At 40.4% G+C, this 13,855-nt stretch overlaps 1 protein-coding gene across 3 annotated transcripts in view; it reads left to right on the plus strand.

The window, feature by feature from the left end:
- The first annotated feature begins 1,557 nt into the window (after positions 1-1,557).
- CHN1 (chimerin 1) overlaps positions 1,558-13,855 on the plus strand; it is a 181,525-nt gene continuing 169,227 nt past the window's right edge. For 2 of the 3 annotated variants that reach the window (XM_069470656.1, XM_069470663.1), the window contains exons 1-2: positions 1,558-1,724; positions 1,856-2,051. In XM_069470656.1, the coding sequence (XP_069326757.1) occupies positions 2,033-2,051 (19 nt within the window). In that variant the 5' untranslated portion in view covers positions 1,558-1,724; positions 1,856-2,032. Of the gene's footprint in view, positions 1,725-1,855; positions 2,052-13,855 lie in introns of those variants that run through there. The other variant, XM_069470649.1, reaches the window with a different exon arrangement.

A 13,855-nucleotide genomic window follows, 5' to 3' on the forward strand; every position in this document is an offset into this window, starting at 1 on the left:
TTTCTGATTTATCTGACTGCAGATCAGATTAGCAGCAATCTTTATATGATTATAAAATCTGTCCCACAAAGCCTTCCTTGAGTTTCTCATTTATCTTCATGAGCTGTGTGTCTGTAATTTTTCATGAGCAAAAGGGCTGTTAAAATCGAGTCCTTCTTCATTAAAGATTTAAAATTTTGAGGATTTCAGGATTTATGTTTATATTAGTGGCCAAAGGAGAGCCATCATACATTAGACAATTTCAAGCATACACCATCTTAAACATTTGTCCATTCATGTCGAATTATTTTAACATTTCTTTCTTCTTGAGTTAACAGACTTGAAACAAAAGGCTTGGCTCCTCCTTCCAGCCTGATTTTCTTTTTCTTCTGATGCTCGAGTCAGCTGTGAAATAATGATGAATTAACTGTGGTTCTATTTGAAGTACAGCAGCAATTCTCATTTTCATAATGATTTGATCTCTAAAATAAATAGAAAATATTTATATAATATTCTTAAAGAATTAGTTGAAAATCAGAGAAGAAAATGACACTGGAGAACCTAGGAACTAAAAGAGGAAAGATGCATGTAGAAAGAAATGAGAACCAGAGATCTACATGATTAGCTACCAAAATAGTATCAAATCCCTAATCAGAGAAACAAGCAAAAAGCAGCAATTTCTTAAACAGGGAACAACATAGCAAGTAGGGAATAATGACTGTTTGAATGCATTAAATGAAAACAACAAAAAACATCATACTCGAGTTTTTCAAGGACATCTTTTGGCTGATAATCTCAAGGCGTTATATGGTCCCTCATTAACTAAGGAAAAGAAGGTGAGGAGACAACATCACAGAAGGATGTTGTGCCAGTGATTATGAGATAAATACAAAAAGCTCAAGGGAACAATCTTTTGTGGCAAAGAAGTGCCAATCAGTGAGAAATTCTGATTTTTCTTGAGACAATATTAAAGAGGTATAATGTAAAGGGAAGAAAATTAGGTTTAAGCATCGGCCTTTTAATAAATTATTTTAAGTAATCCCAGATGCTTAAGTGACTCCTGTTTACTCGTATATGACAATCAGATCAGAACTACTCCTAGTAGCTCCTAAGTCCAAATGGAAAGAAAGCAAGATTCAGTGGCTGTGTTCTGCTTCAGGCTCCCTTCTCGAGTCCTGCAGCTTCAGGTCACCAGCTCCAGTCCCAGTTAACCCTGAGGGCGCCAGGGGGAGAAATATATCCTCAAACGCTCCCGGTCCCCAGATGACCCTGCCTGGGTGCCGTATTCACGGAGCATCCTCCTGTGACTCTTCCTCTTTCGAGCAACAGCTCAGTTTTTCTCCTCTCTGCCCCTCCTCAAATCCCATTCAAGAAAAAGCCTGGGATTTCAGCTAAAACGCACACCGCCCGCGCCCCATCCCATCCCTGCTCCCGGCGACCGCCTCCATGGGGGCACCGGCGGCTTCCCGCGGCCCGGGAGGGAGGGCGCGCCCCCGCGCCCCCCGCGCGCGCCCGTTGCCATGGGAACGCACTTGGCCCGGCCGCCCGAGGGAGAGGCGGGAGGAGGCGGCGGAGCTCGTGGGAGACGCTGTCGCAAGATGGCGTCTGCGCGGCCGCGGGATGCGGAGTGAGCGCTCCTCATCGGGGGCTCCGCGAGGCTGCTTCTCTCCCTGCCGCCGCCGCCGCCACTGCGGCGCCGCGTCTGCGCCTGCCACTGCGCCGCAGCCAAGCCTCCTGCCTCGCAGGTACCGCCGCCGCGCGCACGCCCCGCGCAGTAGCCGGATGGCAGCGACAAGTGCCGGCTCGCCGAGGGCTAGCGGGGCTCCCCTGGGCAGGGTGCGTCCGACACTAACGCGTGAATAACTTTTTCTTGCAGCGGCCCTCTGCATCGCAGCCTGCAGCCTCCCCGGGCGCCGGCGCCCCCGCCACGCCCCTCGGGCACCCGCCTCCCTCCGAGGTGTGAGCGCGTCGGGCCGATGCGGTGATCTCTGCCCGCCAGGGAGGAGCGCGTGGACTGGCGGGCGGCGGCGAGCTGGCGGCGAGCGCCGTTACAATGGCCCTGACCCTGTTCGGTAAGTGCGGCCGTCTCCCCGCGCCACCGCAGGTGGGCCGCGCCCCGGGGCTCGGGGGCGGGGGGCTGCGGGCCTGGGCGCCTGGGAGGGGGCGCGGCGCTCGGTGTAGGGCGCCGGCCGGGCCGCGGAGTCCGGGCGCCCGGGGCGCCAGGCTCGCTCCCTCGCGCCTCTCCCATTGTTTCCTCTCCAGGCAGAGCCGATGGGCGTGTGCTCCCCTGGCCAATTCTGGACTGGGAGGCTCTGAGGTCCTGGGTGTTTTGAAAACGCACGATTCTCTAAGATGCCAACTTGGAAGTGAAGTTAGCTGGTTGTTTCCAAACCTACCTTTCCCAAGTCGGTAAATAAACGTCCAGGAAAGTTTATTTATTTTGAGCGACATATCTGTGCATCCCCAACCTTCTTGGAATTGCCAAACGCGTGTGTTGCTTCCTGTTGGATTGTTGGGGGGTTTTCTTGGACTCTCTATGCTCCTTTGGAAACACGAATGATTTATGAACTTAATATTGGTTAAAATTGAAAATGTTTGCGCTAATGAATGAGAGATGATAGAAGAAAGTTGATTACTGGACTATAAACTGTAATCTCAGGAGAATATCTTTGCATATTCATTAGGGGAAAAAATGTTATTTTTGTGATAATTACTGCAACACTGTTGTTTCAGTGGTTGGGATTTCAAGGTGTTTTTTTCCCCCCGAGTCTGCAATGACAGTGGGTTGGGAAGAAGGGCTGAGAAGATACATTGTTTCCTTTAACAAAACCAGACTGTGGTACATATGTACCTCACTTCCAGAAAACTCAATACGTGAACATTTAGGTGTTCAAAGTATTCGGCTTTTCAAAGAAGCAAAGCACAGTGATATGTAACTGATAGCTGTAAGGACCGTTTTAGTAAGTTATTCACAGTATCAAGTTTCCAGTTAAGTTTTAATTATGTCATTTGATCAAGCACATTAGAGGTGTCATATACCTCAAATGCTTTTTGATGTAAACACCTCAAAGTAACTTATGCTGCTGGAATGAAAGTGTTACTTTTATATAACCATCTTATTTTATAAATTAAACATAGACCCTGGAGAAGTTATTACCCAAGGTTACATGGCCCTTTTGTGGCAAAACTGAGCCTAGAGCATGCTTTACTAGGCTTCTCTCTGGGACTATGTTTACTATGCCCAAATACAGTGCTAGAAGTGACATTTCTTACTTAGTGTTGGTTCTCCATGAGTACTTTTTTTAAAAGTTTCTTCTTTTCTGAAAAATAATAATCTTACTGTTTTCCAATACCTTGTACCTAATCTGCATTATTTAATATTAATAGAAGCATTTTCCTCAAATGTGGACTTTTTTTGATACAAAAGTTAAAGAATGTTCGAAGGCTCTACTATAGTTGATATTTTCTTTTGAAGAAGCTGTTGTATCTTAATACGCAGTGGTAGGATTTCCAGAAGTAGATTTCTCTTTAAAACTATTTCTGACTAAATTCATTTTCCTTCCTAAAGAGATATTCTGGCCCAGGAGAGGTGGTGGCTCACTCCTCTAATCCTAGCACTCTGGGAGGTCCAGGTGGGAAGATTGCTTGAGGCCAGGAGTTCAAGACCAGCCTGAGCAAGAGCAAGACCCCATCTCTGCAAAAAATAGAAAACTTAGCCGCATGTAGTGGCCTGTGTCTGTAGTCCGAGCTGGGAGGCTAAGGCAGGAAGATTGGGGTTTGAGGTTGCTGTGAGCTATGATGGTGCCACTGCACTGTAGCCTGGCCAACAGAGACTTTGTCTCAAAAAAAAAAAAAAATACTCTGTGCATTTTTTTTAGAATTAAGATTTATAAGACAACTACTTTTAGAATACTGACATTCGTGAGGAGTAAAAATGGTAAATTGGGGAGAAAATGCTTTTTTAAAAGGATTCCTAATTATTAATACAAATCTGTTAACTACTGAGGTGAAGATGAGGAAGGGAACAGCATGGAATTCGACCTATAGAAGAAAGTATAAGAAACCACTCCCACCCCTCAGAATGCATTGTATTTAAAGAATTTTAAAGTCCACTTGTGGGAAAATAGAATTTAATTCATAAAATTCAGTTTGTTGCAATATGAACATTTTGTATTATAAAGCAAAGTACACTTGCATGCAGAGGCTATTTTTTAAGTAGTGATAACAACCGACAGCTGTTTTTAAAAGTGTAGTTGTAGACCCACTCATCAGTCATTTGAGATGTCTGTTAAAAATGTAGATTCCTTTGCCAGGAGACCTGGGGGAAGGAGATTTTAAAGGGACTCTCTCTGTGATTCTTATGCATACTCAAATTTGAGAACCATTGTATTAAAGACAAATGCTAGGAGATTTGCTCCAACTTGTCCAATTCAAAATAGCTTTTTGTATATGTTAAGAGAATTACCCAAGGGTTAGAAGAAATGGATTTTATTTTAGGATTTACTAACATTTAACTAGGTTGTCTTAGAAGTACCTCATATTCCATTATATTTATTCTTAATGACCACCTTAGAACAGAAGAGCAATGAGGTAATAAAGTTCCCCTGAGATGGCAGCAACAAGAACCTGGACTAGGTAAATGTGATTCATCACAGTTGTGTGATGTTTCAGTCATCAAGTCAGAGCTCAGGAGTTTCCCCCTAAGGCTCTCCAGAGTAACCACTGCCAGGACCCTATCTTGTGTGCCCTGGTTGTGTTAGTTAGCTTAGTCCAACAATAGAGTCTAGTTCAGTTACTTACTTTGCATTTTACATATCCATTCAGGCTTTTTTTTTTTTTTTTTTTGAGACAGAGTCTCACTCTGTTGCCCAGGCTAGAGTGAGTGCCGTGGCGTCAGCCTAGCTCACAGCAACCTCAAACTCCTGAGCTCAAGCGATCCTCCTGTCTCAGCCTCCCGAGTAGCTGGGACTACAGGCATGCGCCACCATGCCCGGCTAATTTTTTCTATATATATTTTTAGCTGTCCATATAATTTCTTTCTATTTTTAGTAGAGGTGGGGTCTCGCTCTTGCTCAGGCTGGTCTCGAACTCCTGAGCTCAAACGATCCGCCCACCTCGGCCTCCCAGAGTGCTAGGATTACAGGCGTGAGCCACCGCGCCCGGCCCAGGCTTTTTATAAATGTAAGGAATGTTCTTTTTATAGGCAGTTAGTGAAAGTTAGCTTAGTTTTTTAAAAAGTGAGAGTCTCTAAAATGACATAATATAATTTTACATTTTATACAAAACCTTGTTAAAGTTATAGGAACTCAAATACTTGTTAAATTAAGCTCAAGAGTGAAGACCATCTTATCTCTTGTCCTTACTATTAATCACCTTTGCTGTTTAAAATGATTTTTTAACACAGATTTTTTTTATTCTAGGATGAAAGAACCAGACCCCAATCTTTCATGATTTTACAATCTCATTTGGGAGTTGAAAATGTACATCTTTGGAAGTTTAAGGATTTGTAACCATTTTCCTTCATCTTTCAAATGCACCTACATCTCAGTATTAGCCTTGATATAAATAGTTGTTAAATGCCCACATCTCAGAAACTATTCAAATGTAGTGAAGACTCTGCTCACTTACCTTGCTCATTTATTCAGTGAACATATATCACAATGTGCAAGAGTCATGATCCCTGTCTCCTTAGAGCTTACATTCTAGTGGCGCTCCAGAGTCTTCCAGAACTGTAGTGAATGCACCTAATTCACTAATTACCGAATTCCTTATAGTTAACGGCACCTAACTACTACCTAATTCCACATAGGCTTTGTTAGAACTTCCCCAGAGAGTGCATGTTCTCTAGTAATTACTAGGATAAAAAAGAAGTCTCAGATCATGTAATTTAGGACTTCTTAGCTGGTGTATCTGACAGAATGTCCCGATTGGCCACACCAATAGAGCCCTAGTTGGCAGAGCTGGGTGAATAAGCATTCTGCCAGCTCATTCCTTGGCAGAAATTTCTGTCATTTATAGCTTAATGGGGCTGTGGTTTATAGCCCAGACCAACCGATGAGATTGGGAACTCAGTTACGATCCAGCTGGGCTGGCTGAACCTTGAATAATGCTCTTCTCTGTGTGGGTAGAGTTAGCTCTGGCATTATTGCACCTCTCTTCCCCTTTCTTTTCTATTTGCTCTTGTTACCATTTAGTCACCAATCTACCGTGGATCACTTAGGATTTTGCTGTAATTTCTCACCATCTTTCCTCAGACCATCCTGCCATGGAAATGTTTTCCTTGTCTTCATTCAGCATCTGTCACTGCCCTAACACACCAACTCTGGGCATCTTTGTAGAGATCCTTTGGAGCAGTTGAATGGCGATGGTGTATTCTTTGTGATGCAGTTAGGAAATTTTCTGATTTCCATATGACCTGAAAATTACAATTTATTTTTAAAGAAATAAGTCAGCTGAACATTTTCAGTATGATTTATTTGACCAAAGAATATGAGAAGGTGGCCCAGTGGTGAGAGCCCATCTTGCTTGAATGTTTTGTGTTTTCAGCTGTCATTAAAATCAACATCCTTATTTAAATACTTATCCATATTCCTTCTCTTACTGGTATTAACAACTTAATATTTCAGCTGGGCACAGTAGCATGTACCTGTAGTCCCAGCTTCTTGGGAGGCTGGGGCGGGAGGGTCTCTTAAGGCTAGGAGTTCAAGGCTGTGGTGTCCTATGATTGCACCTGTGAGTAGTAACCACATTGCAATCTGGGCAACATAGTGAGACCCCCAGCTCTTAAAAAAAACCATAATCAATATTTCAGGTTTAAAATTTGTCTTTTAATGTGTGGGGAGCTGGTACTATGTAAGAGAGAAGAGTTTTAGTTGTTATAACTCATAGTTACCATCTGTGTACAGCGTAAGGGAATAGTGATGTAGTCTTTTGAGTCATATCTGTTTCTCAGATAACCATCCTATAAGTAGCCTAATCTTTGAAATCAAAGATAGTAATTTGTGTAATTATAAAAATTTGACATATTTGTCAAAAAAGAGTTTTAGTTTCTTTTAGATCAGTTTTCCTCAACCTTTTTTAACTGCCCCCCGCCTTTTAGACATTTCATTCCTAATTGTTCTCCCCATGAAAATTTAATACCAGAGATACACTGTATATCTGTTTTTGACATGTATATATCTGATTTATGCATAAAAAGAGTAAGTTGTTTTGACCCTATCCCCACCCTGCCAATTGAGAATACATGTTTTAGGCTAATTTAAAGCAAATATAAGAGCTATGCAGGGAAATACTGTTTAGTAATGCTTTATATGTCATAATAATAGTTCTAAAGGAATGACATTAGTATAAGTTATACCTTTTTCATCAGGTTGGCTTAACCTAGGAACTTCTATCATCTTGAGATCAGCCATAACAAAGAGTACCTTACTCCACCTGCAAGGGTGTAACTTTTCTCAAAGTCCCTTTAAAAATAATAATGATATCCTTTGATATGGGTAATTCATGTTTTCTCAATCTTACATAAGGTATCAATAATAGCACCTTTAGAAAACTGTTTATCTGCAATGTGTAAACTAAATGAAATCTCTGAATTTTCTGTGCAAACTCAATGTAAGACAAGTCCTTAAGCCTGGCCTTCCAATCAAATTACCAGCCATAGTCCTTTTTATATAGAAAATGATTTTCATAAACTTTGATTTTTATTGGTTAATATAGTCCTACTATCCTTAAAAAACAGGAGAGGATGAGACTAAGAAAACAGGATGTGGTATGACCATATTTTACATTGAAAAGTCATGTTGAATAAAAAAATCATATCTGACAAAATAAAGTTATAAATGTACATTCCTAATTTGGTTCCTTATTTTTAAAAGAATGAATACTTTGTGACTATAGTAAAAACAACTACATTGTACACTTTAAAAGAGTGAATTTTATGGTATGTGAATTATATCTTAGTAAAGGTATAATTAGTAAAAAACCACCTGAGCTTAAAAAAAAATTAAATAGGAGAAAAGAATGATTTTACTTTATTTTTATCTTTATTTTTGTTTTAGAGAGGGTCTCACTCTGTCACCCTGGCTAGAGTACAGTGGTGTCGTCATAGCTTACTGTAACCTCGAACTCCTGGGCTTCATTGATCCTCCTGCTTTGGACTTCCAGGTAGCTTGGGACTACAAGTGCTCACCCCCACACCTGGCTAATTTTTCTATTTTTTGTAGAGATGAGGTCTCGCTGTGTTGTTCTGCTGGTCTCGAACTTCTGGCCTCAAGAGATCCTCCCTTCTTGGCCTCCCAGAGTGCTAGTATTACAGGCACGAGCCATGGTGCCCAGCCAAGAATGATTTTATATCTAAGAACCTTTTAGAGATTTTCACATTTTTAAAAAGTTTTTTTTGCCTTTTCTTCCCCAAAGAACTAAAAAATTAAAAATTTATAGGTAAAAATGCCCCTGCCTATTTTGAATGGTTGTTTTAAATTTAGGGAAGTAAGCGCTTCTTGGAAAGAGTTAATGACAACAGTTGAGTGATTTGTGAAAGAAGGGAAGATGAGTCAGGCCAGGCCTGTGGCCAGCTGCTCAGTGGTGTGGCAGGGGGCCACCTCATTGTTCTTTATCCAGCTGCACTGAAAGTTGTTCCTTTCCCTTTCCACTCTGACTTTTTACCTTTGTATGACATTGGACTGTATATATGTCATGGTGTAAAGCAAGCAGGAGGAGGATGTAGTCAAAGAAATGTATCTCTACTTTAATAGATTTTTATGACCGGCCACAAACGACATTTCAAAAACTGAATGGGTCTTTGAGACTCTTTAAACTGCTAATCCTTCGTGATTTCTTCATTTCTGCCGTAAGCACATATTTTTAGTATACCTTATAGTATGTTCTTTCTATCTTGTTCTTTCTATCTTGTACCTTTCCTATAGAACTCTGTCATTGTTTTCTAGCTCCTTAGTGGCTATGGAATTCCTTTGGCAAAAATGATTTTAGGATTTGAAGTCACTTGTGCTAGATTAGACAGATAGCAGGTGAGTGTGGAGATGTCTGTTTGAAGGATATGGAAACTTCAGCATTATATTAAAGCATGATTTTGTAGCATGTTACCTATGAGGAATAATATGCTAAATATAGATACATGTCTTCATATAGCATGAAAGAATTTATGGACAAAGGTCTTAAAGTAGTAAAAACATAGGGCAGGCATTTTGATTGAGGAAGTAAGAGAAAACAAAGGGGCAGAAGTTTTAGAGGGAAGGGCTTTACAAAGAAGGGCTTGTAGGAGGTGGTGGAATAAGGGAAATTTGAAGAAGCAAAGAACAGTCACAATTGTGGGAAGGAATTGATGACATTATTAAGTGAGAGAAGGGGGCAGAAACAAGAAGAGTGCCATTTCATCATTTTGCGGAGGAGTAGTCCAAGGCTTGGGATGTGTTTACCTGTTTTATGATTTGTTTACTCATCTGGTCTGTGGACATTTATTGAATGCCTAAATTGTGCCAGGCATGTATTAGTTCCTGCCCTCAAGGAATTTTTATTTGCAATGGAGGGAGACAGATAATAAAAAATGCATAATGTGCCAGGGAGCAAATGTAATTAAGAAAAATGGCGCAGGGTGAGTGAGGGGTGTGGGGCCACTTGTGTGTCTGAGTGGTCAGGGAAGTCTGCACAGGTTGGTGAGTTTCAATCAGAGATTTGAAGTAAGTGAGGGATGAGTCATGTGAAATGGCGGAATCGCCTCATGGAGCAGGCTTTGAGGCAGGGCTGTGCTGGGCAGTTGTGAGGAACAAGGGGCCAGTGTGGCTGGAGTGGAGTAAGCAGGGAGAACGTGGTAGGAGATAAGGACAGAGAGGTAACTGGGGATAGGAGAGTATGGGGTCACTGACTCTCAAGGGTCCAGTGAACCATGGTGTGGACTTGCGATTTTACTCTGAGTGAGATGGGAAGCTCATGGAGGCTGGTAGGTCTGTAGCTATGTATCTTCAACCGCGTGCTAAGAACCTTACATACGTAATCTCATTTATTTTTGCACAATTAGAGAAGTGAATTAATAGCCCCTCTCAGGGGCTTGAATTTTGGGGTAAGAGATCTACATTTAATCCTTTCTCTGCCAGAGATTAGCTATAAGTTCCACTCTCTATATCCTTATATGTAAAGAAGATCAGATTTCTGTGACAGTGCTGGCCACTGTGATACTTCCTGTTGTACTCTGAAAATGCAAACAGTACACTGGCCAACAGGCAATGCTTCCTTCTCCTTTGGGAGGTCATCCAGACCATACAGTAGCCCCCTTTGTCCTCAGGGGATGCCTGAAATCATGGATAGTACTGAACTCTATATGTACACCCCCCCCCCCCCACACACACACAGTGTCTTTTCTCCTGTGTACACATACCTATGATAAAATTTATAAATTAGGCACAGTAAGAAATTAATAATAACTTATAATAAAATAGGGCAATTATAACAATATACCAGTATTACTACTCTTGCATTTTGTGACTGTTATTAAGTAAAATAAGGGTTATTTGAACATAAGCACTGCGATACTCTGACAGTTGGTCTGATAGCTGAGACAACTGAGATGGTTACTAAGTGACTCACGAATGGGTAGCATCTACAGCAAGGATACGCTGGACAGAGGGATGATTCACATCCTGGGTGGGATGGAGCTGAGTGGTGGGAGATTTCATCATGATACTCAGAATTTAAAACTTGTGAGTTGTTTCTTTCTTGAATTTTACATGTAATATTTTTGGACTTCAATTGGCTGTGGGAACTGAAACCATGGAAAGTGAAACTGGATAAGGGAGGACTACTGTAGTTAGATACAGTCCTTGTCCTCATGGAACTTAAAGTGTATCAAGGTCTATAAACTCAATGTCTGGCACATAGCACTCAATCCAAGTTTGTTGAGTGAACAATGAAGGAACAAAGAATAAACATGTAACAATGGACTCTCGCTCTATATGTGTAACCTTGAACAACCTTGAATCAGTTTAAACATTGCTCTTGTCTTTTTTTCTCCTTTATTATTTTACATTATCCTTATTATGTGAGAGTCCATAATTAGAAACTTAAATTTAGCCTCTTAGAAATTGGTTCGTTTAGGCTGGGCACAGTGGCTCACACCTGTAATCCCAGTGTTTGGGGAGGCCACGGTGGGAGAATTGCTTGAGGCTGGGAGTTTGAGACCAGCCTGGACAACATAGTGAGACCTCGTCTCTACAAAAAATAAAAAAAAGATTAGCCAGGCGTGGAGGCTGGAGGATTGCTTGAGGACAAGAGTTTGAAGTTACAGTGAGCTATGATCATGCCATCGCGCTCCAGCCTGGGTAACAGAGCAAGACCCTGTCTCTTAAAAAAAGAAAAAAGCGAAATTGGTTAGTTTAATAATTTGCTTCCTTACAATCTTCCACTGGTTCTTCCCCATCACCATTAAGTACAAATTTCCTAGCTTACACATAAGGCTGTCACGATGGGCCCCCAGATTACCTGTAGGCCTTCATCTCTCACATCTCCCCTTTAGAGACTGTGCTTCAGCTATACTGAACTATTTTCCAGAAGGACTTTTTCTCCGTGTGCCTTTGGCCCCATCATTTCCCTAGCCCGTCTTTGCCTTCACTCGCCTGTACATATCTTGCAAAATTCAGCGTGAATAGTTATCTCTTTTTTGTAGCCTTCCTTTGTGAGTTACCCCTTTTATGCACCCACAGTGCCTTGTACCACACACCTCTGCCCTAGCACTTACCATGTGGTGATATAATAGTTAGTTTGTATTATTATGTCTACCCCATTAGGTAAAGTCCCTAATGGGAAAGCTATAGACTTTTTCTTTGTATCCTTAACAACAGTGTCTGCTGTATACCAGCTACTCAATAAATGTTGGGTGTTATGAAGTCTATTAAATTTGAGAGTTAGTTGTAAGGCCCAAATCCATATGATATACATCCTCTATTTTCCTTTCATCATTTTTTGTGAATTAAAAAAAAATTCGGTATATGTGTCATTCTGTTACTTCTTGGTTTCATACTCTAATGGGGGTTCCCCAACTGCAAGCTCACAAAAGCTTGAATAAAATGGAAATCTCTCAGGGACCAAATTCTTTGAGCTTTAACTATAGAATTAGGTCATTAAATATGAAATGTCCGATTTCAAATCAAAAGTTTAGTTTATTATATCTCAAAGCAAGAAACAGTACAGTTAATCAAAGTATGTGCCTAAACTATAGACAGTTTTGCCATCTTAACAGTAGCTTGTTTATGCCAGCAGTGAAGAAGCCTAGAGAGTGAGTGGCGATAAAATCACAAAAGGTGTTTTCCACAGCTTGTTGAGAATTGAATATTTTTCCTTGTAAGAAGTGGTCCAAAGCCTGGAAGAAGTGGTAGTCAGTTGGTACAAGGTCTGGTGAATATGGTGGTTGACAGAGGGTTTCTAAGTCCAGCCTCTGTAGTTTGAGCAGCGTTGTTTGTGTGACATGTGGTTGAGTGTTATCTTGCAACAGGATTGACCTGTCTCTATTGACCAATTTTGGCTGCTTAATCACAAACATCCTCATCATTTCGTCCAACTGGTTGCAGTGGACATCCACTGTAATCAATTGACCGGGTTTCATGAAGCTGTAGTGGACAATACAGCACTGGACCACCAAACAGACAGCATTAGCTTTTTTTTTTTGATGGATATTTGGTTTTGGACTGTTTTGACACTTCATCTTTATCCAGTCATTGTGCCAAACACTTGTGATTGTCAAAAAGAATCCATTTTTCATCACACGTAACAGTGCGATGTAGAAATGGTTTGCCTTTATGTCGTGACAGCAAAGAAAGGCAAGGTTCAAGACAGATTTCTCTTCTGATGCTCATTTAATTTATGCAGAACCCGTCTATCCAGCTTCTTTACGTTGCTGATTTGTTTCAAATGATCCAATATTGTTGGAATGGAAACATCAAACCTTTCTGCTAATTCACATGTAGGTTGAGATGGATTTGCTTCCATTACAGCTTTCAGCTTGTCATTATCCACCTTGGTTTCAGGTTGTCCACATGGTTCATTTTCAAGATAAAAACCACCAGAATAGAACTTCTCAAACCAGCCACGTATTGTGCATTCATTAGCCTCATCCTTCCCAAACACTTTGATATTTTGATATTTTGATATTTTGAGCTATCTGCTCAGTATTGGTTCCACAACGGAACTCACATTTGAAAATAACATGAATTTTTTACTTATCCATGGTTTCACAAAAATTGCTCTAAAAAAATTTTTGAAAGGTAATCACAAGCAAAACAGTGTATTTGAAAGAATGAGGATGTACCTTCACAATAAAAATAAAACTGGAAGTATCAGAGTAAAATGTCAGATGTCAACTGGCAAACTTAGTACTTAAGGAAATTAGATATTTCATACTTAATAACCTAATATTACTAACCACCAGCAGATGTTTCTAAATTATTTGGCATAATTAGATAACAAATTCCACTTCATTAAACTATTGTTCATTTTCATTTCAGTAGTACAAAGGAATTGCATGTAAATTAGCTTGGTTTGTTCATGTTTTACCCTCACAGTAGGGAGCATAATCAAATTAAATAGGAATTCAGTATGAAAATGGCTAATATTACTTTTTAGAATTCTGAAAATAAAAACAATATAATCTTTCATAATAAATTTGTGTGCTCCATGAACATTTACATTAGTTTTCATGTAGTTATTGGAAGAGCAGGTATAAACAACAATTTAAACACTCAAATTCTTAAATGAAGAAAAGAAAATTTTTATTTCTTATTATTTATTAATGCCTCCCATTCCTCTAGGAAGAATTTGAGGTGATTTATAAAAAACTACAATACAAGAAGATTTAAAACAATAATTGTGGGAA

This window comes from Eulemur rufifrons, chromosome 1, assembly GCF_041146395.1.
Source record: "Eulemur rufifrons isolate Redbay chromosome 1, OSU_ERuf_1, whole genome shotgun sequence".
Lineage (NCBI taxonomy): Eukaryota > Metazoa > Chordata > Mammalia > Primates > Lemuridae > Eulemur > Eulemur rufifrons.